Source organism: Lygodium microphyllum, chromosome 23 (genome assembly GCF_053477565.2).
Source record: "Lygodium microphyllum isolate KBCC chromosome 23, Lygodium_microphyllum_v1.1.10, whole genome shotgun sequence".
In the NCBI taxonomy this organism is placed as follows: Eukaryota; Viridiplantae; Streptophyta; class Polypodiopsida; order Schizaeales; family Lygodiaceae; genus Lygodium; species Lygodium microphyllum.
Window position 1 is genome coordinate 44,718,452 of NC_141157.1, and position 21,936 is coordinate 44,740,387.

At 43.5% G+C, this 21,936-nt stretch overlaps 1 protein-coding gene across 1 annotated transcript in view; it reads right to left on the bottom strand.

Annotated features, from left to right (window-relative positions):
* The window catches only part of LOC148016123 (uncharacterized), an 80,711-nt gene that overhangs the window by 2,023 nt on the left and 56,752 nt on the right, over positions 1 to 21,936 (bottom strand). Inside the window, exons 9-13 of the mRNA XM_087664226.1 lie at positions 875 to 1,109; positions 649 to 792; positions 433 to 561; positions 244 to 330; positions 14 to 109 (exon numbers count right to left, since the gene is read on the bottom strand). Of these exons, the coding sequence (XP_087520352.1) occupies positions 14 to 109; positions 244 to 330; positions 433 to 561; positions 649 to 792; positions 875 to 1,109 (691 nt within the window). The remainder of the gene's footprint in view (positions 1 to 13; positions 110 to 243; positions 331 to 432; positions 562 to 648; positions 793 to 874; positions 1,110 to 21,936) is intronic.

Sequence of the window (21,936 nt, forward strand, 5' to 3'; positions counted from 1 at the left end):
AAAACCATCCTACATTTTGACTTGTCAATGATTTGATTTGAAGGCATAGCTCTTCAAGTGGGAGGCGATGCATCTCAGGCAGTTGATGTGGCAACATAGAAGCATATGCCTGCATCATACCACACACATTATTTCTATGTATGCTGATAATGCAGTCAAAAATGTGTCATCTGTGCATATATCCAAATGAGATTTTAAAAACTCTCACAAAAACGTGTACTTTGCTGATTAATAGAATTGCACCTCTTTTGTGTACAGTCGAAAGCAAAAGCCTGCTCTCACTCGTCCTGCTCTACCCTGTCGCTGACGTGCACTTGCTTGAGAAGTCCACTGCAAGAAGACCGAACTTAATGCAAAAATTGTCCAAAGATATAAACACTAACCATTTTGGACTAAAGTAAAAACATGATAACTACTAGTTCCACTCAGCACCTGGATCTGCAATGTATTAATGTTTCGGGATGGATCATACTGTTTCTCTTTTACTTTTCCACTGTCGACCACATATACCACATCATCAATGGTAACGCTCGTCTCTGCAATATTTGTTGCTAAAACTACCTGGCAAACAAGAAAAGAACCTGAGCCTTGTTATAGCAGCTTAGGACAAACATTTCGTAGTTTGTAGGGTAGAACGAGAGAACAGGCCTTGTGCAGGCCAGGTGGTGCACGAGCAAATGCGGCTCGTTGTTCTCCAGCTGGAAGCAGTGAATGTAATGGAAGGATAATCATCTTTTTGCTCAAATGCGACTTCTGAAGACGATCTTTCACTGTAATGATATGGTCCAAGCCCTGCAGCTCCAGAGATGGTAAGCATGGTATGGGACAGTACTTGTCAGAATCAGAACACAATTTTGAAATAAATGTCTCTTACAGGAAGGAAGCATAGAACTGCACCATCATCTTTGGAAAAATTTTCAACCACCCATAACACAACAGCTGCTACAAGATTAACATCAACATCTTCATCCTGTGAAGCTGCTGCCTTTACAAGCTTTGTCATAACGGAGGAAGCCTGGCCTATGTGGCTCTCTATGTCCTCCAAGTAAGATACTTGTACAGGATGCATAAACCCGGGAATGTTCATGGCAGGACAATCACTAAAGTACCTGAAGGTTGCAGCAGAAATATCAGAAGGCATAAGAGGAGACCTGCGTTACATGACTCTGAAAATGGACTATCTGCATACTTGATGAAAAATAAAATGACAAAAGCTACGGATCAACATGATCTCTGTCCTGAGTGATCACCACTAAGGTAAATTCAAAACACACAATCCCACTACAAAGCACAGATAAAACATATAAATGCATGACATCTCCCTGGCAATCTGCTTAGGGATCCTTAAGTGAAGAAGCTGCCAGGGCTCCAAGTATGTCAGAGGGTTTCTCCAACTCCAACTCATGGATCTCAATCACCCTGCAATCTTTCCTGTCTGCCTCCCGGAGTACAAATGATCTCTCTCCATATATGAATGAGGGTTTTCACTGAAGGAATATGCTGCTGCCCTTGAGCTTCACTGCGTCTCCCTGTCCAAATGCGCCAAGCTATAATACTGCCAATGAGCTCCAATTTAAGACAATGACCAGTGGTCTACTCTGACTATGAGAATTCTGGGATGGGGATGACTCTTGCTGTTGATCAGGTATCTCCCAGGTGATGGTCCCTTGAAGTCCTCAAACTCACAGTTTGAGGGCTCTCATCTAAACTCCAAATCAAGTGCCTCTGTGTCTCCTTCGCCACTCCACATCTTAAGCATGCAATTAAGCCCCTACATAAACCCAGCCAACCATCTGCCAAACTCCTATGTGCCAATAGCAACAAGAATAAAAGGTTTTCCTTGGCCTAGAGCTGTCCTCAGAAATCTGAAAGGAGGACCTAGGATTAGGGTCTGCATCCTTCTCTCGAACTTGCTTCTATGTTTGGAAAATGGAATGTCTGCAGCCCTATCCTAGAAAATCTCTCTAAATCCACTCTCACATATCCCACTCGAGTCTTTCTAGAGATGGCCTTTGGAATTATTGGCTAATTTATTTGGCTCTCATACAGCCCCGAGTCAAAATTTTGGAGAGACTTCAAAAGAAAATCAAGAGTTTTGGTAGGACAATCGGCTTAAAAAGTTCTATAAAATGGATTCATGATCTGGCCATACTTTTGATCTATGAATCTATCCTTCAACGCCATTCTTGCCATTATTGTAATTTGTCAGCCTACCAAGGTTCAGCCCACATCAGTATCCTACTGGCAGCATAGTCACATGGAACTTCATTCCATGGATTAAGGAACTTGGATCACCTTATACTGCAAAGCTTGTCAATGTATCATCATGACGTGGCATTCCCAAATACATTTAGGATCCTCGTTCCCTGTCCGAAAGGAGTCTCTCTATATGTTCCTGTTCCATGTGACTATGACTGCCAGCCATCATTACCTTCATCTCTACACGTTAGATTTAGGGATGGCTGCTGCTTCTACTGCATGTTGTCATCAAAACAGGCTGTGTTGCTGCCGAATGAGAGTAAAAGGGCCTATTTAGCATTGCCATGCAGGCAAACTAAGTGGTCACCCAAGGAAGTCATGGTGCATCAGACATGCGAAAGGTTGCTCCCCATGTTTAAGCTACCTGGTTGATAGGTATTCCCATCAGGGTGATCTCTGACGAGTCATGACTTGACAAAGCAGTTGGGATAAAAAACAGGAGTAGTTACTTGTAAGTGTGAAGTGAAAAGATTGGGTCGTAGTGAGTGAGCTAGAATGAGGAAGAATGGGTGCAGAGAATGGATTTGTGGCTGAAGTGGTGGGATTTGTGAGTATGATAAAGCAGCAAGCAATTATTCACATGTCAAATGCCTCACAAAAATCCACAAAGCAACAGTAAACTCTCCTCAAGCTCAGCCCTCCTCAATGATCACCCTAAGTGTGAGGATATGGTCTAGTGTGGTGTATCCACATCTAAAATTGGCCTCCCTTGTGCTCTCCTACATCTCAGCACATACACTCAGCTAATGCTGCAACGTAGATCCGTATATCTTGGCCAGTGTGTGGTCAATCACGATGGCCTTGTAGTTACTAGGGACCAAAGGTGTCAAGAAAAGTGACGGGACAGTGTGCACTCATACCATATCAAGACAATAGGGTTTGCAGGGAGAAACAGTGTACGGCAAACATTAAGAGAAGAAAAAATCAGAATAAGAGTCAAAGAATGATGAACATCAAATCATGAAAATACAATGGAGCAAAAGCTTGAAGATGATAGCATTGTCCTAGCTGATCAGGCAGCAGCACCTGTAGGAAATCTGCACTGTGAAGGAGCAAAATGCAGTCCTCTTAGGCAGTAGGGTATTGAAGTAAAGGCTGAATGGTGAAGGATACCTATAGAGGGAGTGAAATGCAGTCCTCAGGTGCCATCGGAGATGAGAAAGAAGATCACCAGTAACAACCACACTCTTGAGTCTGAAGGACACCAGGGTGGCTTTGCCTATGGCTAAAATGCAACAGAAGAGAGCCAACCAGTGGAATATGCAGCATACGGAGGCAACAAATAGTTTGTTGGAGACAATGTAGATGGCGGAAAGGGGCTAGGCTGCAAAATGCAAAGCCCAAACGGTGTGAAAGATGATGCTTCCTGCAATCCTGTGACCACTAGTCAACCTGAAGATGTGGACCAGCTAGGTGGCATTTGGCCAATAAACGCAGCTTGCAAAGGATGAACCATGCTGCTAGGCATTAGATAGCTCTAGATTTTGTGTGCTCCAGATTTTATGTGCTCCAGCATTAGATAAATGCTGTAAGATGACAATTGATGAACCAGTTTTGTGTGCTTCGGATTCGCCTCAGCAAGGTGTTCGTGTTTCTTGCTCATAGGCTGATGAGTCTTTCCAGTTCATGCTTCCCACTGCCAACAATCTTATGTCTAATTATGTTCATGCTACTGAGGGTAAAGCGAGCTCTTTACTGAAAGGGGATCATGTGGTGGTTGTTATGGGAACTGACCTAGCTTTACAGCAGATTGCTGCTTTCATGAGAGGGCAGCCATCCTTTATTTTACAGGTAGGACTCCTTTGATTGCTTGGATTCACACTTGGCTGCAGTGCATGCTTGTGAGTGATGATGCACGTCATGATGTTCTTGGGCAAGCGCAGACTCCTCTTGTGGAAGAGATTTATGATGAACCAAAGGGGTTTTTTGAGGTTCTTTTTTGTACTCTGGATGTGTGTCCTCACAATATGCAATGTATTCCTTTGTTTTTGGATGGTTAACTGGTCCATATGGTCCCATGGAGACCTATGGCTGAGCTTCAAGAGGCTCTTAGGCAAGCATGCCCAATTTGGCTGGAGGTAGTTAATTTTCCTGCACATCTTTGGAGACTTCTTTTTTTGATTTTGAGATCCCTTAGCGAGGTGTTGGTGGAGCCCCGTTTGGCCTCTTGTAATAGGAATAGGGCTTGTATGCTTTGGGACACTAGGAAACCTTGCCTACTAAAATTTGTTTTGAGATCCTTGGGTTATGACATTGGTTTTTAAACTCAAATAGGGGACATTTATTGGACACTGCTTTTGATGTGGCCATTTTATTTTTGAATGTGATAGTACCCGTGAGGTTTTGCAACGTTCTTTGGACCTTGACATGGATATGCAAGAGCGTGATCGCCAACCTTTGACTCAGTAGCAAGATGTTGCTCCTCTTATGCCTCTTGTGCTGCATGGACATGATAATGGAAATAAGGATGCTTCCCAGGTTGGTATTGAGCATGAATCGCATTCAACTGGTCGGGATTTGCCTCCTTAGGATGATTCCTGGGTCACTGTGGTTAGACAAAATGCTCGATAGGAATATTGTTCGACTCCTACTCACCCATCTCCTCATCCTGTTACTTAGACTTTTCAACGTAGAGGTAGGGGTTTTTACATGAAACCTCAATCTTTGTGTGTACCTGCAGTTGGTGTGGTTGATAAAAGTGCTTCTGATTCTACTTTGCACTTTGATGCTCGTGGGAGGCTTTTGCCCCCTTAGGATGGTTTTGTATATCATGAGACTTGCTTTATGGAATGTTAAAGGCATTTCTTCTAGTAGTAAGCAGTATCGGTTGTGGAAAACTGTTTTTGCTAGCAATTGAGATGTTTTTTGTGTCGTGGAACACAAACAACATGCTTTGGCAGGTTCTTCTTATCTATATAAGGATTATATAGTGTTTTTTAGTGACAGGTTCTACATAAATCTAGAGTTATATTGGGTGTTTAATCTTCCTTGCAACCATCCTTGGTCTCTTAAGATGCTCGGGGTAGATTTCTGATGCTAGAAATCAGATATGAGGGTGAGGTTTTGTGGCTAGTGGATGTGCATGTTTCTTCTACTGCTCAGGAACGCCGTTAGGTTTGGGATGACTTGCACTGCCTTTCCATGGCTTATCAAGGTTTTGTTATGGGTAATTTAAATGCGTGCGTATCTACAGATCATGCAACTTCACCTCACTTGGTCATGGATGGTCTTGAGCATCAGGCTTGGGATGCATTGGCAGTTGTGTCTTTGAAACAAGACATGTGGTCTTGGATGCATCCTTCACAGTCTGGATATACTTATCACTCTCTTCAACATTCAGATACTTGGGCCAAACTTGAGAGGATATACATTTATCAGAGCGATTCTTTTCTTCCAGCAATGATTGACATGTGGGTGGAGCGACAAGATATCTTGTCAAATCACTATCCCTTGCTTTTGGAATTGACTCTGGCCAATTTATGCCTCAAGGCTATGCTTACTTGTTTGCCTTTGCGTTTCAATCAATCTTTTTTGCTGCAAAATCAGTTTTTGGAGTGTATCTAGCAATTGATTGCTTCTTTGAGCTCGAGGGTTCTATCTAGGGGTATGGAAGCGTGGGCTGTTTTTAGGGTTAATGCACGTGTGTTGTTCCAACAGCATGGTATTCAGCATGCTTCTTCTTTTCGAGCTAAATTGCAACATTCACAAACTTTGTTGGCTCACTTGTTGTCTCTGTTCAGTTAGGGGATAGATGACTTGGTTACATGCATTGAATGATTGAAATGTAGAGTTCAATCTCTTCAAGACGAGGAATGTGCTAAATACAAATAAGCAGAAGCTTTGCATAATAATAACCGTCAATCTCATCAGTTCTTTACTTGGTTACACCATAAATACTCTCGAGAAAATATTGTGTGTTTGTTGGATGAGCAAGGCGATATGGTTATTGAACCTGTCTCCATCATTCAAATGTGCATCGACTATTATAAATCTTTGTTGGGTCCAGAGGAGATTCTTTTTTATGCTATTTTCTCTACCCATCAATACATTTGTGACTTCGTTAGTAATGAGGTTAAGCCTAAATGGGTTGATTTGATGGAGACTGATATCTCAGAGGCTGAAGTCGAGGATGTGCTGTCCCATTTACCACGTAGGAAAAGCCCTGTCTAGGATGGGCTTCCCAATGAGATGTTTTCAGCCCATGTCGAGCAACTTAAGAATCCATTAACTCGCCTGTGTCAGCAAGTCTCAAATTCCGGTTTGATGCCTTCAGATTGGAAGATTGCAATGATTCGATTGTTGCCCAAGGTTTCTTCTTCAACTTCCTTGAAATAATGTGGAGACCCATTTTTGTTATGGATTCTTTGTATAAAATCTTTTCTGAAATCATTGCCAATAGATTGCAGAAAGTATTCCCACACTTGGAAGTTGGTCCATCCAACTTAATATGGTTTCATTAAGGGACGGAATATCACGCATAATATTTTGAATGTTCAACTGGGGATTAACTATGCCAAAGCCTCTGGCCAATAAGTTGTTATGCTTCAGCTTGACCTTGAAAATGCATTTGATCATGTTAGTTGGTCTTTCTTACGGGAGCTAATGTCTACCGTGGACTTTGGTCCTCGCATGAGATTGTTGGTTTCTCTCTTCCCAGTGGTACCCAAATTTTGGGTCACTCTTTGGCCGATGATTCCTTTATGTTTCTCAAGGCTGATCAGACTAATGTAAATCGGGCAATGGTTACATGGAATCTCTTTGCTTAGCTTCAGGGCTTCATATTAATGCTCAAAAATCTACACTAGTTTCTTGTACCGAGTGACTTGCAATCTTTGGATTGGCGAGAAGCTGTGATTTCTAAAGGAGATATTACCTGACACTTGGGTTATCCTATTGGTGTGGATATAGCTCCTCGCACCTTGCTTCATTGGATGTCATCCCATATACATGATCAGTTTAGGTATTGGAAATCTCAAGTCTGGCCTCTTCATATGAGACTTAAAGTTACTCAATGCATCGTGATCAGTAAGCTCTTGTTTTTTTTGCCCTTACTTCCTTGGACTAAGAAGTCTCTTTTGAAATTGGTTTAGCCTATCCACTTCATGTTGTGGAAAAAGATAAGGAATCGTTTGGGCCAGGTGTGGATTTCTTAGCAACATGTGACTACTCCTAAAAGGATGGGGGGAGCAGCTTTGTTGGATGTTAATTTCCATCTCGTTGCTTTGAGATTGACACTTTTGCACGCTTTATGTGTGCAGAGTCATCTCTGGATAGGGGAAAAAAAAAAATTCTTTGAAAAGATTGCTACCTCGCATGGTCACACAGTTATCTAAGTTTCGTGGTGGCATGTGCTGAATTCCACAAGGCCTATTAAGGTCTCCTAATCTTTTCTCCTTTCTCATTTGATTGCATCCAAGCAAGAGATTTTGCGTTTCACACATAGTTGCCTCCGTATGACGCACAATATTGTATGTACGGTACGTATCCATACGAATTCGTACGTGATTTTGAGCCTATTTGGGCCACCTCACCTGTGCATCCTGTGTTTCGCATTTCATGTGCCCCTGCCTTTACTCCTACGTGTTCTGCCTGCTTGCATGGCACTTTTTGGGGGGGGTGGGAAGCCTTGGATACCTCATCCCACCCCCTTTTCCAGCCATGCACTTCCCCCCCCCTCCCCCCCCCTCCCCCCCCCCCCCCCTCAATCCTCTTTGGATTCCTTCCAGTTGGCAGCCCTCTCTTTGACCGTTGACCCCCCTTTGACTGTTTGAACTTTGACCCTTCTCTCATCTACAAAAGGTGCTCCTCTCGTCCATGCTTCCACACCAATTCAGCAAGTACTTACCATTCTCATCTTCCTCTCTTGGATCTTGATTCTTGAATGGACTTGTGATTTGTCATTCTCGAATCTTGTCTCCCATCCCCTCTTTCCCGCACCCTATTGAAGAATTTGCCATTCTCAAATCTCATCTTCCATCCCCTCTATCCCGCACCCTATCAAAGCATTTGCCATTCTCATCTTCCATCTCCTCTCTCTCACTCTTGCTCTTTCAACTTTACCCCAACCCTCGGGCCTCTCGAGTCTCCCTCCCTTTCAACTTTCAAGACTCAAGTTTCAAGAGTCGAGACTCAAGCATCTCTCTCTCTCGGGCCTCTTTATCCGTCATCGGCACCATGACTCGTAGGAAGCACGAGGCCTTCAATTGCATGCGATCCATGTGGAGAGGGACACAAAGAAATCCAACTACCGCCATTGGACATGCAAGTATTACGGGAAGCGTCATACAAGTGGTGCAACTCGCCTTCTCCAACATCTTTCCAAGAGGGGGGGGGGGGGGGGGCAAGTTGCTCCATGCAAGGAGATCCCTCAAAACATTGCGGAGGAGATTCTTGCCAAGATGAGAGGGGAATCCACAAGAGGAGGAGGAAGTGGCTTATTGGCACCAACTCCTATGCCTACTAATGAGGAAGCATCAAATGTGGGTGTATCTTCAACCGATGCAGGAGAGGCATCTACCATTGGTGGTGGGGCTCCACATCCGCATCTGGCTCTGGTAAAAGACAAAGAATGGAGGCTCATACGGTGCCGGAGAGACAATCCTCTCTCTCTCAAGCTCCCAATCATGTGCGTGGATTAGTTGCCTTTCTTAGAGAAAGACAATGACTTGCAGACATTGAAATTGCACACAAGGTGATTGAGTGAAATCTTGCATTCAATGTCCTAAAGCAAGAGCAATGGAAGAAGATGGTAAAAGCCATTGCCAATGTGGGTCCATGTGAAGGATGGACCAGTGTTACATACAATGACATGAGGACGAAAAAGATTGATAAAGAGGAGAGGATTGATAGAGCCCTTGGTCCTATTCGGGCCGCATGGATAAAATATGGTTGCTCCATTCTCATTAACGGATGGAGTGATCATAAGAAACGGGGCATCATCAACATACTCATCTCATGTCCACTCAGCACTTACTTTTTGTGGGCCATAGATACCGGCAAGAGGGGGAGGAAAACGACAGGCGCATTCATCTACCACCACATCGACAAGCTATCATTGAGGTATACATTGCAATTTTCCTTTTAAATTTGTTTCAATTTCTTTCATTATGATAATAATATCATGATTGAAATTTGATTTATGCATAACTATCTATCTCCCTATTCTAATAATTAATTTCTCTCTAGTATCTATGATCTATCTCGATTCTCTCTTTCTCGCCGGGTCGCAAGAGCCCCAACCCCCATCTCTCTTCATTCTTGAATCTTGAAACTGGAAACTTGTCTGAATCCCTTTTCTAAGGTATTACATATGAGTGATTGCGAGGGATCCACCATGGGTCTTCTCATTCACTTCTTAAAAGCGGCATTGGTGGAGACATGTGCTTGTACAGTGATCACAAAGACAGCGTGCACATGTTTTAGAGATAGCAGAGAGGAAATGGGCATGGATGCTTAAGCCCATCCATGGTTTTGCTGGATTGGTATATCCGGCCTACAAGTCACCGGCAGTCATGGATGATAGAGAGTTCCGTTCAGACCAGCTTGCTTATTTGGCTCGTGTGGTCCCTGTGGATGACCACAATGCAATGTTGGAAGAGCTAGGATGCTATGCATATCAGAGGGGGCATGTGGCTTTTGCTCTCCCACTTGTTGGAGCAGAGAGTCACTTATGAAGCCTTTATTTTGGTGGCAAAACTTTGGATATACACTAGAGACCTTTGAGCCCTTAGCCATGAGGGTCCTTGCCAAGGATTGCCCTTCGGGTGCATGTGAGAGAAACTCGAGTGCATTTGCTCTCATTCACACAAAGATTCACAATCGGCTTAGCATACGACAGTTAGAGCAGCTAGTTTATTGCTGCACTAACTTCCGCATGATGAGTTCTATGATGAGCATGGGTAGTCCGAAGCAGGTAAAGTTTAAACACTTAACCATAACATTTAAAATTTGTTGTTTTAAACTTTGAACTTTGAAGTTTATACTTTATAATTTAGACTTTGGTAGTTACAATGATCAATCTTACATGCATCACTGCATTGTGTAGGTGAATGTTGATACATTCAAGTTGATGGGTGACACTCTTCTGAGTATACATAAGGAGGTGGATCAGGAGGAGTGTTGTGCTAAGAAATGCACTTAGCCACTTAAACAACCCCAAAACATGCTTATTTTAGGCTTATTTTAGCCAAAACCCTAAAATGGGGAGCAGATCGAGAGAGTCAAGTGGAAGAGGATCTAGAACCCTAATTTTCTATAAATTGGCAACCAGCCCTTCACTCTTCTCTAATCTCGTTTTTGCAAATTTCAAGTGTTTCAACTTGCTCCCTACACCCCATTCACAGAGGACATCTCAACCAAAGTTGTCCATTGCTGTCTCGATCAGTTGGCGCCTGATTTTCAGCCCTCTTCACGCAGTTTGGAGCTGATTCCAGCCAGGCGACTGTTGTTCCTGACTGCTTTTTTAGTCTTTCTCTCTCCTCGCTGTTGTCTGCATCAAATCCAGCTTCTCACTGCTGCATTTGTTGGTGTTCGACATTCGGAGGCTACCTTGTTGCGATTCGGGATCCATTCGGAGTACGACACACTCTCCAGCTCATTACCCCTACCCTGATCCTTGAGATACAAGAGTTCGAGGTTCAGTATTCATTCACTGCATAGTGTGTTTGCTGCATGAGCATCGTATTATTCAGTGGTTATATCACTTCATTCATTCACTGTGTTCATTGTCTCTGAGTTACCCTAACCCTAACTGTGTTCTTTTATCAGTTTGTGCTTTGTCGTACGGTTTCTGTTTATGTTTCTGTGTTAGGGCATTTCTTTACATGGTATCAAAGTCTGGTACTCTTTGAGAAACCTAAGCCTTTGATCTGAAAGCTCTACACAAGAAGCAAGAACTACAATAGGTTCAAATGACTTCGAACACAACAACACAGATTCAGTCTCCAAAACCAACTATGTCGAGAACCGAGTGAGAGTGGGCCGATCAGTTTGCTTCACAAAGTTTCAACATGGTGGAAGACACTTCTAATTACATGGAATAAAAGCTAGGCAAGTTGACCTCTGAAGAATACAAATTGATCATAGCTTATAGACAAAAGAAGATTGAGGAGCTCAATCGAAGGATTGCCCTTCAAGAAAAGCTTCTAAATGAAAGTATGCATGAATTTCTCTCTTAAAATGTTGCGCATAAATCTGATGATGTTGTAGGGCCGTCGAGACCTCCATCAAGGATGGGCCCCCCTCTTGGAGAACAAGACCCGGAGTATGTTCATTTCTTTCATTCTCTTTCGTCCACTCCAGTGCAAGTTACTTTAAATTCATCTTTTATTCCTTCTTCTTTTACCTCTTCTGCCTTGCAATATTATGATAGAGATCATATGGAAGAAAGAGTCCAGTCTGTTGACTACAGAAAAGGTCCTCTTAAGGACCAATTCTTGTATATTAACACAAGTCGTGGGGATTATAAGAAAAATCCAAGTATCTCTTCTTCTACCCTTCCATCTTTTCTGTCTACTTCACAAAACTAGAATGAATTTGGTGTTCCTTTTTCTTCATTGCATGGTGCATCATCATCTTCACATTTTCATTTCCAATTATTAAATGTTAAAAATAAACAAAATGCATTTGCACCTCACACACCACATTTTCATAACCCACCCATCCCACCACATTCTTTCACTACTTCTCCACTTCCATTCCCACCATTTACATTTCCATTTCGGACACCTCATGTCGCTCCGCACATCACATCGGGGGGTTATGGAAACATAGACACATCCTTTAGAACCTCATTCTTCCCTCAACTGGGTGGTGTTCCACCTACTTCATACACATTTTCGGGATCATTGCAGCCTGAGTACCCCCCCCAGTCTCTCCCGAGTATGGATCAGTTGACTCCATAGTTTGCCTCCATGGTTTACCTAGTGGACCTTCTAGTCATACTACTATGCCCCAGCCTCACTTTGGACAGGGCTTTCGTGTCCCAATGCCTCCACCTACACTTGCACCTTATGGAAACATTCATATTCCAGTGCCTCCGCCTCAATCGGCACTCATTGGACACTCACAGCCTACTTCTGCCTACCCATCTTTTCCCCCTCCTTATCAGACCCATCCACCTCCACCATTTTACCCTCCACAATCTTATCCCCCACGTCCATCTTACCCTCCCTACTCGACACCTCATGGTTCTAGCTCATCTTCTGCCAAGAATGCATTTAATGACAAGACTCGTTTTAACGGGTCAAACTTTATTGCTTGGTCAAACTTAATGAGGCATGTCATTGACTCCCAAAACCTATGGGATCTTGTGCAGGGGTTGGAACCCCAACCCGATCCCGCATTTGTTCCGTACGAGGTTGTCCGCTCATGGAATGCTAGGAATGCCTTCGCTATTGTCAAGCTGATGCAAGGCTTATTGTCTGAGTTTCATTCTCAGGTTTAGCATTTTGACTTAGCGTCAAAGCAATGGGTACACTTGACTAACCACTATGCGACTTGGGATAGAACCCATCGTATTAATCTTGACCATGAGCTTTAGCTTTTCAAAATCACTGACCGGGATGACTTGAAAGTCAAGTTGGCTGAGTATTGGCGTCTCCTCGCTGAATTCTCCACTATGGGGACTCCTAAGTCCTCTGACGATCAGGTCACATTGTTCCTAAACAAACTCCCTAGGAAATACTTCAATTTTGTGGAAGGCATAGTTTCAAAACCTACCATGCTTACATTCTATGAATTTGAGTGTCAGCTTTTGCGTTATGCACGGTTGTTCAATCGGTTTCATATGAATTCCTCTTCAAAGGGGGCTCTTATTGCTCATTCTCAAAAAGGGTAACAAGGAAAGGGAAAGCAAAACCAAACCTCCACTCAAAATCAAAATCAAAAGTAAAATCCATCCGAGGAATCACAACGAACATCCCAATCTCTTAAACCTGGGTGGCAGAATGTACCTGAGAAGAATACATATTGTCAACATTGTCAAAAGACTGGCCATTTTGACAATGAGTGTTGATCAAAGGCAAGAGGCACAACACCAAAACCTAAGTCTTAGACCCCCGCCCCTCAGTCGAGCAATCCCCAACAAGGGAGGCAAGGTGATGGCAAGGGGCAATTTAAAGGTCAGACTCATACCGCCACCGCTCAGCCATCTCAATCGACAACGTTCTCAACTCCTGAGGGCTTGTTTAATTGGTCTGCAGAGGCCCACATCGTCTTCATAGAGACATCAGATGCGAGTCTCGTCCACATCTGTGAGTTGCCTCCTGATGAGGTTACCACAGAGGCCCGCTCGTCACAACCGAGCACTTCAGCTCCTGTTTGGATTGTGGACAGTGGAGCTGCACATCATATGACTCCTATAGTGGACATTTTCCGTTCCCGAGCCCCTGCAGTCGGATGGATCTGCATAGAAAACAACTCTTCGGTCAAGATTCAGGCTCAAAGTTGCGTCAGTTTTGCCACTAACAAGGGTCCAAACTGGCTACGCTAGACAATGTATATCATGTCCCTCAGCTTGGGATAAACTTGTTATCTGTTCAGCAGCTTTGTTGGTTGGGGCGAGAGGTTTTCTTTACAGCAACCATAGTCGAGATGCTTGACTCTCAGATTGGTTTAGTAGTTGCTCGCGGTGAGGCACAGCCTAATGGCCTATACCACATGACTCACTTTCTGACCGAGCCAACAACCGAGGGCTCCATGTTCCATAGATTCCAGGCCTTAGCCACATCTTGGGAGCCTACCAACAATGAGCGTCTTTGGCATTTTCACTTAGGGCATCTTAGTTATGACTCACTTTATGAGCCGTGAGCTGATTGAGAGCCTTCCATACCTGAAGCTAACTTGAGATGTCTGTAAAGCTTGTTAGCTCGGGAAGCAGCACCGCACCCCATTTCCTCAACAGACCTCACATAGAACTGAGGCGCCTCTTAGATTAATTCATGTTGATCTTTGTGGGCCGACATCCACTGCCGCCTTGAACGGCGTGTTGTACTTCTTTTTTATTGTGGATGATCATTCTAGATACATGTGGGTGTACTTTCTCAAGCATAAGTCAAATGCTTTTACATATTTTTCTGCTTGGGTGCTACTGGTTTATAACCAGACTGGTCGTCGTGTCGGTTGCATGAGGAGTGATACTAGTGGTGCGTTCATCTTTTACACGTTTTCCAAGTTTCTACAAAAGTATAGCATCTCTCGCCAACTCACCTCTACTAACTCCCCCTCTCAAAATGGAGTCGTAGAGCATAGGAACCAGACAGTCATGGAAATAGCACATGCACATACCTATTGCTCTGTTGTAGAAAAACTTCTTTGGTTAATTCACATTAGGCCAGATTTAGCTTACTCAGTTAGCATACTCAGTCAGTATTTCCCAGCACCTAGAATGTCACATTGGATTGCATGTCTTTGCATGTTGCATTATTTACGGTGTACTTATTCTTATGGCTTGACATATAGTTCTGGTTTATGTTTGCAAGGGTACACTGATTCTAATTGGGCAGGAGATCCTGATACCCACTGTTCCCATGGCGGCTATCTCTTTACCTTGGGCACGGCTCCCATTTCTTGGTCCAGCCGTAAGCAAGAGACGGTGGTGGCTTCCACGGCCGAGGCTAAGTACCGGACTCTCTTCGATGGCATCACTGAGGCCATCTATTTGAGTAGTTTACTGGCGGCACTTCATTTTCCTTGTCTCTCTCCCACAATTGTCTACTGTGACAACCAGAGTGCCATTGCCCTTGCGGGCAATCCGATTATCACACCACAGACGCAGTATGTGGGAGTCCACTTTCACTTTTCGCGAGAGCAAGTTGAGCTAGACACTATTTGCCTAGAGTTTGTGCCTTCATCAGATAATTTTGCAGACATTTTGACCAAAGCAATCAACCGGCCGGTTCTTCAGTACCTGCTCCCCAGGATTGGCTTGGGTAAACTCTCCCCTACTTCAGCTTGACGGGTACCATATAAAGAAATGTCCTAACACAGAAACATAAACAAAAACCGTACAACAAAGCACAAATTGATAAAAGAACATAGTTAGGGTTAGGGTAACTCAGACACAATGAACACAGTAAATAAATGAAGTGATATAACTACTAAATAATACGATGCTCATGTAGCAAACACACTATGCAGTGAATGAATACTGAACCTCGAACTCTTGTATCTCAAGGATCAGGGCAGGGGTAATGAGCTGGAGAGTATGTCGTACTCCGAATGGATCCCGAATCGCAGCAAGACAGCCTCCAAATGTCGAACACCAGCAAATGCAACAGTGAGAAGCTAGATCTGATGCAGACAACAATGAGGAGAGAAAAAGACTAAAAACGCAGGCAGGACAACCTGCAAGAGAGAGAAAGACCCCATGCATTGGCATTCTGTTCATGTAAACATGCATTTGTGCGCATTTATCCCTCTTCGGTCTTCTAGAGTGGTTGACTCTAGGATCCACCATATTCGTGGCATAGCACATGCCAGTTCTCCTAAAGGCAGTTTCCCTACCCTTGCTTGCTTGCTTGCGTTGCTTGTCTTGCTAAGCCCACCATCATTTTTTTTGCCTCTCCATATATTCACCACATGATTACACACACACACTTTTATCATCCTTAGGCACTTATCCTAGTCAATGTGAGGGATTGGCTTGCTAGTTTTGTGAATGACTTGGGTCTCAAACTCTCTTTATCTTTTCCTATCTATCACTTAATCAGCCGCTGCCCCTATATTACTTATATATTTTAAAACACTTTACAAAAAACAAAATAAACAAGTCCATTGTTGTTTCCATCCGCCTTTGTAGGACTTGGTAGGCCCTTGGGCAGCCGACGAGTGCCCTTGGTCCAATGCCCTAGCCTCTCTAGGGTGATCACTTAGGCTCCCTTGGTATGATAACCATCGCCTCTGTAGTCTTGGTAAGCCGTTGGGCAACCGACGTCACCCTTTGTCCGATGCCCTGGCTGCTTTGGGGTGGGACACCTTGGGGTCAATCACAATTTAAGTTAGCCTACTTTTCTAGCCCTATTTTGGGCCTAAGAGGGGATGTTGAGCTAAGAAATGCACTTAGCCACTTAAACAGCCCCAAAACATGCTTATTTTAGGCTTATTTTAGCCAAAACCCTAAAATGGGAAGCGGATCGAGAGAGTTAAGTGGGAGAGGATCTAGAACCCTAATTTTCTATAAATTGGCAGCCAGCCCTCCACTCCTCTAATCTTGTTTTTGCAGATTTCAAGTGTTTCAGCTTGCTACCCACACCCTATTCGCGGAGAACATCTCAGCCGAAGCTGTCCATTGCTGTCTCCATCAATTGGCGCCTGATTTCCAGCCCTCTTCACACAGTTTGAAGTTAGTTCCAGCCAGGCGACTGATGTTCCTGTGCAGACCTGCTACCGTACAACCTGCCTACATTTTTAGTATTTCTCTCTTCTGCAAGCTGTCTTGCCTACGTTTTTAGTCTTTCTCTCACGTGCTGCCTGCGTTTTTAGTCTTTCTCTCTCTCCTCATTGCTGTCTGCATCAAATCCAGCTTCTCACTACTACGTTTGCTAGTGTTCGACATTCGGAGGCTGCCTTGCTGAGATTCAAGATCCATTCGAAGTACGACACACTCTCCAGCTCATTACCCCTACCCTGATCCTTGAGATACGAGAGTTGGAGGTTCAGTATTCATTCACTGCATAGTGTATTTGTTGCATGAGCATCGTGTTATTCAGTAGTTATATCACTTCATTCATTCATTGTGTTCATTGTCTCTGAGTTACCCTAACCCTAACTGTATTCTTTTATCAGTCTGTGCTTTGTCGTACTGTTTCTGTTTATGTTTTTTGTATTAGGGCATTTCTTTACAAGGAGGAGATGATTTTTGCAAAGCTCTATAGAGAGCTTATAGTAGCAGATACTCGTGACACTCGCAGTCAGCATGCTTGTGGGCGAGGAGTTCAAGTAGGTGGTAACAAGGGCATGGTCATTCGACACCCTCCATCATCGAGGAGGGGTGGTTCGAGTGGCTTGCAGACATATGTAAGGCGGGGCTCTAGTAGCTCACATCCTGTGTCTCATGATGACATCCCCCCCTTGCCTACACAGCTGCCACCTAAGGAGCCATCATTTGATGATGATGGTAACCTCATCATCGAGGATGAGTATGAGTGTGTCTCATTATCGAATGCCGAGGAGTCATCTTCAGACTCTCTTGATGAGCACTCAGATGGTTCTGATGCTGATGATGATGATGATGATGATGATGATGATAGTGATGCCTCATCATAGATTCATAGGTCTCTCTTTTTTTTGTATCAAATATACTAGACTGTAGTTGTATCGCATGTTTTGTGCAGCCCATGCGATTGCAATGGTCACCCTCATGTATTCATCTTATTCTGTAATGAAATGGCTATTTCCACTTTAAACATGTATTTTATAATCTATCATTTAATGATTTATGGTTTTTGTTATTTTAAAAATCATCTTAATTTTTTTCCCTACTAATATTGTATCGTACCTTATAAATTCATATTTGTAGCGAGATAAGTTTAATCAAATGGCTCGCTCGAGGTTGCAGAGAGTCTATGATGGTGTCATTCTTGGACAGCTCCGTCTTTATTTTTTCTACCGCATTCGTCAGTACTTTCAAATGCCTCGTGGCTATCATGACATTTAGTCGTCCTTATAGGAGCAGCTTCTGAGGTACTCTCCATTGCTTGCTTTACAGCCCTGGCCTCCTTGGCAAGATTGGATGTTTGTGCTATTTGATGATTTCGAGAATAGGTCAGCTAATCAGATCTATCGTCACATGGTCGAGATCAAGAGACGGGTCATTGGAAAGGCCAATAGAATATGGCATATTCGAGACAACAAAAAGAAGTGGCAAAAAAGATTTCTCAAACTCTGGAAGTCTAAGATTCCTTATCAAGGTAAAGTTTTCATATGGAGGTTGCTTATTGGGGGTCTTCCAACTGGGGATATGTTGCATGCTCATAAGATCTCCCGTGGACGTTGTGTATTTTGCACTGCATGCAATGAGACATTGCTTCATTTCTTGGTCTCTTTCTCTGTTGCTCAATAGATTTGGAGTTTTGTTTTCCATGTGCGGTCCTCAATGACTCAACAACGAATATCAACTAATTCGTGGATTATGGGAAGGATGCCTTCTATGTCCGCCTTGCAATCAGATCATACCTACATTTTCCTTCCTTAGTTGGATAGCTCTGTGGCATATTTGGTGTACTCAAAATGCCTTCATTTTTTATTTTGCCTCGGGTATCCATGGTCATGCGGCCTGTGTTCGTGGTTTATTGTTATGGCAAATCTCCTCTATCATTTCAGCTGACCTGGTTCTTCCTGACATTGGTGCTCCTTGGCTGGATATTGTTCACTTTACTCCGACTGTTCTTTTTGTGTGATATTTGTGTGTTATGGTCTTAGAGGCCTTTCGGCTTGATTTTTGTTTGTTCTATTTTTCTTAGCTAACCTGATGGTCTGATGTAAATATTGACATTTAATTCAATTATCTTCACGAAAAAAAAAGAACATTCACTTTGTAATCCCAATGTTCTACTTATTATAAGGTAACCTGTAGTGAAGAACAATAGACATGATAAGCCAATAGTACCTAAAACATAACCTCAAGAGAGAAGCCACAAGCTTTGTGACTCCATGCTAAAAGGAATATGAAGACCTAGCCACCAAGTCATGGCTAAAACATCCAAGGCTTGGAACCACGAAGAACTTGTAGGTCCTGGGTATCAAAGATGTCAATCGCCCCAAGAAGTAAAGGGTGTGTGAAGAACCACATGATGAGTAGGGATCCCCTTTGAAGGTGGAGAAATGGGAACCCCATTTGAAGTAGAAGAAAGATAAGTCCCCCTCTCAATCCCCCTAAAGAGAGAAGGAATCTAAAAACTCATGGATCATGGCCTCCAAAGCATCTGATGATAAAGGAAATGCCGCCGACAATGTTGAAGAAGGTATTTGAGGCCCCAATGAAACATAAACTAGGTAGCTCCCAAAGATGTCCTCTTGAACTCCAGTAGAAAAGAAAGTGGAGGAAGGGATGTCACACAGAAACTCCTCAATGCCCACATTGGAGTTGATGTCCATGGAGACATACGAGGGAGGTGGAGAAATAGGTAGCTCCTAGGAAACCATAGGTGGGTAAAAACCTCTCTCTCTCCGTGGAGCGGACTGCAAAGCTGAAGAAGTGAAAGGAGTCAAATAACCACTATCTCTTAAAGGAGTAAACTATCGAGGAGATGGTACATAGTAGCCATTGTCTCTCGGTGGAGCAGACTACAGAACTGCGGGCTGTGGAAGCCATTGGCCCGGAAAATGGTTGGGGAAAACCTCCATGGCGCATTGCAGGAGTCTCCAAGAGGGCTTATCGCCTCGTGGGGTCTTACAGCCCCCTTTTTCTTGTAACGGCTTAGTGTGCATCTTGCCATCTTATTGGCTTGAGCATAAAAATCTAATAGCCAATACTGAATGATCTTTGTGGCCTAAAAGGGTGAGGTCGCACAAAGGAGTGTTGGGGAAAATATGCATATACTCTGGAGGGTTAGAAAGCAAAGGTCAACGATGACAACCTTCACCGATATGACCATTCTTATCGCAAGAGGAGCAGAGCACCCAATGGTCTGTCCTTTTGTTTATGGAGAGGCCATAACATTGGTGTGGGAAACTTGTAAAAGAAGGGTCATAGGGAGAAGAAGATAAGGGCATCTTCCAATGATGCAATGGAAATAGGGGAAATCTGAAGGTGTTCCCAAACCTACTTTGTTTGCATTCTTTGATGCAGAGGATCTTTAGCTCTTTCAACATCTCTGCTCTCATACCATGTCAAGAAAAGTGATGGGATGGTATATACTCATACATACCATATCAAAAAGACAATAGGGTTTGCGAGGAGAAACACAAAGTTTATGGCAAACAGTGAGAAACGAAAAACTCGGAAGAAGAGTGAAGAATGATGAGCATTGAATCATGTTGAATAAATCATGTTGATATAGTGGAGATTGCACTATCTCGGCGGATGATTAGGTGGTAGCACCTATAGGGAATTTGCACAATGAAGGGAGTGAAACACGGTCCTCCAAGCGGTAGGGTATCAAAGTAAATGCTAAATGGTGAAGGACAGCTATGGAGGGAGTGGAACGTAGTCCTCAGGTGCCATCAAAGATGAGAGAGGATCACCAATAACCACCACACTTTGAAGTCTGAGGGACAGCAAGGCAGCCTGCCTCTTTCCTTTGCATTTCAGCCTTGCGACCCTTCGGAACTTCAGAAAAGCAGATTCTTATTGAGCCCTTCAAGGCTGCGTATTGCCCGATCAGAAAGTGTCAAGATATTGGGCACTAGAAAACAAACAAATCTACAGCCAAATCACAACCAAGCTGAGTGCCATATGGGCTGCCACCACTGCCCATGTTGTGGATGAACACTGCCAAGTATCAATGGAAAGGGCTAACAGACGTGCTGCCAAAACTAGCCGACCAGGTGCCATAAAAATGGCTGCCAAAGTGAAAACTGATGCCCCCCATGTGGAAATGCTGCTGCCCAACAATGTGCCTGAAAACAGGCTGAGAACAAAAGTAAAATACACTGTAAACGATTGAAATGACTGCACTGATTGCGTGCACATGCCTAGAGCATGTCAGAGCTCCCATGTCTCCCTCACACTCTGAACGACCTCCCAACCAAGAGATGACAACATGGCACACTAAATGCTAACAAAAAACAACCCCCAAAAGAATTCATTGAAAAAGTATTTTATTTTGGCAGTAGACGAATGCCCAAAAATCTCCTATATAGTAACACATTGTGGGCATTCCATCCTCATTTTATATCCATACTATGCCAAGCTCTCCATCATCATTCCTCTTAATCAGGTTGCCACCCTACCTTTGGAACTGCCTCCCACATCATTTGGAGGTTCTGCCATTGCTGCCACCATCACAGAGGGACTGCCACCCTGCCAGGAGCTGCCACTGCCACCACCAGCCATCAAGTTCTGCAGGGCAAGAGGACCATCTGCTATTGTGTTTTGGTTCTCGGCCTTCTACATTCCCTACTGCTGCTATTGCTAGTCATCAGAATCATTTGGAGGCTGTGTTTTTGGTCCCACAACAGCTGCAGCAGTCACCCACTCTCACATCCTCAACTAGCTGGGTGCATTCTGGTTGCTAACTGCTTTGCACTTTGTCAGAGACACGCTAGGCACTACATTATTGTGTTTGGTTGTTCTAGCCTCTGCAACTGCTTTGTTTTGACATCTGGTCTGTTGCCTTGCTGTCCTCAGCTCTCTAAATCAGATTTCTCTTCTGACAGTGGTGGTTTGCTGCACTTGGAATCCGTTCTCGAAGGACAATACTCTACCTCAGCCACTCCCATGAGAGACAACAGTTGTTGGACAGTCTTTGCTCCTTGAGCATCCTTCATATTATCTATTCCTTTCATTCATTTAGAATTCATTCATTCCCTAATTTCTTCTTTCCTTTTGCATTCTTGTTTGAGTTCATCATCATGTGTTAGTTGCGTCTTCTTTGTGTTCATAATGGATACCTGCAGCTGAATCAAAAATATAAATATTTTGCAATTCCTCATTATGTTTAAGGCCAGTTCAATGCAAGAAGTAAAACTAATTGGGATGTTTTGGTTGCAAACTGGCAATTGATGGCATTTTACACA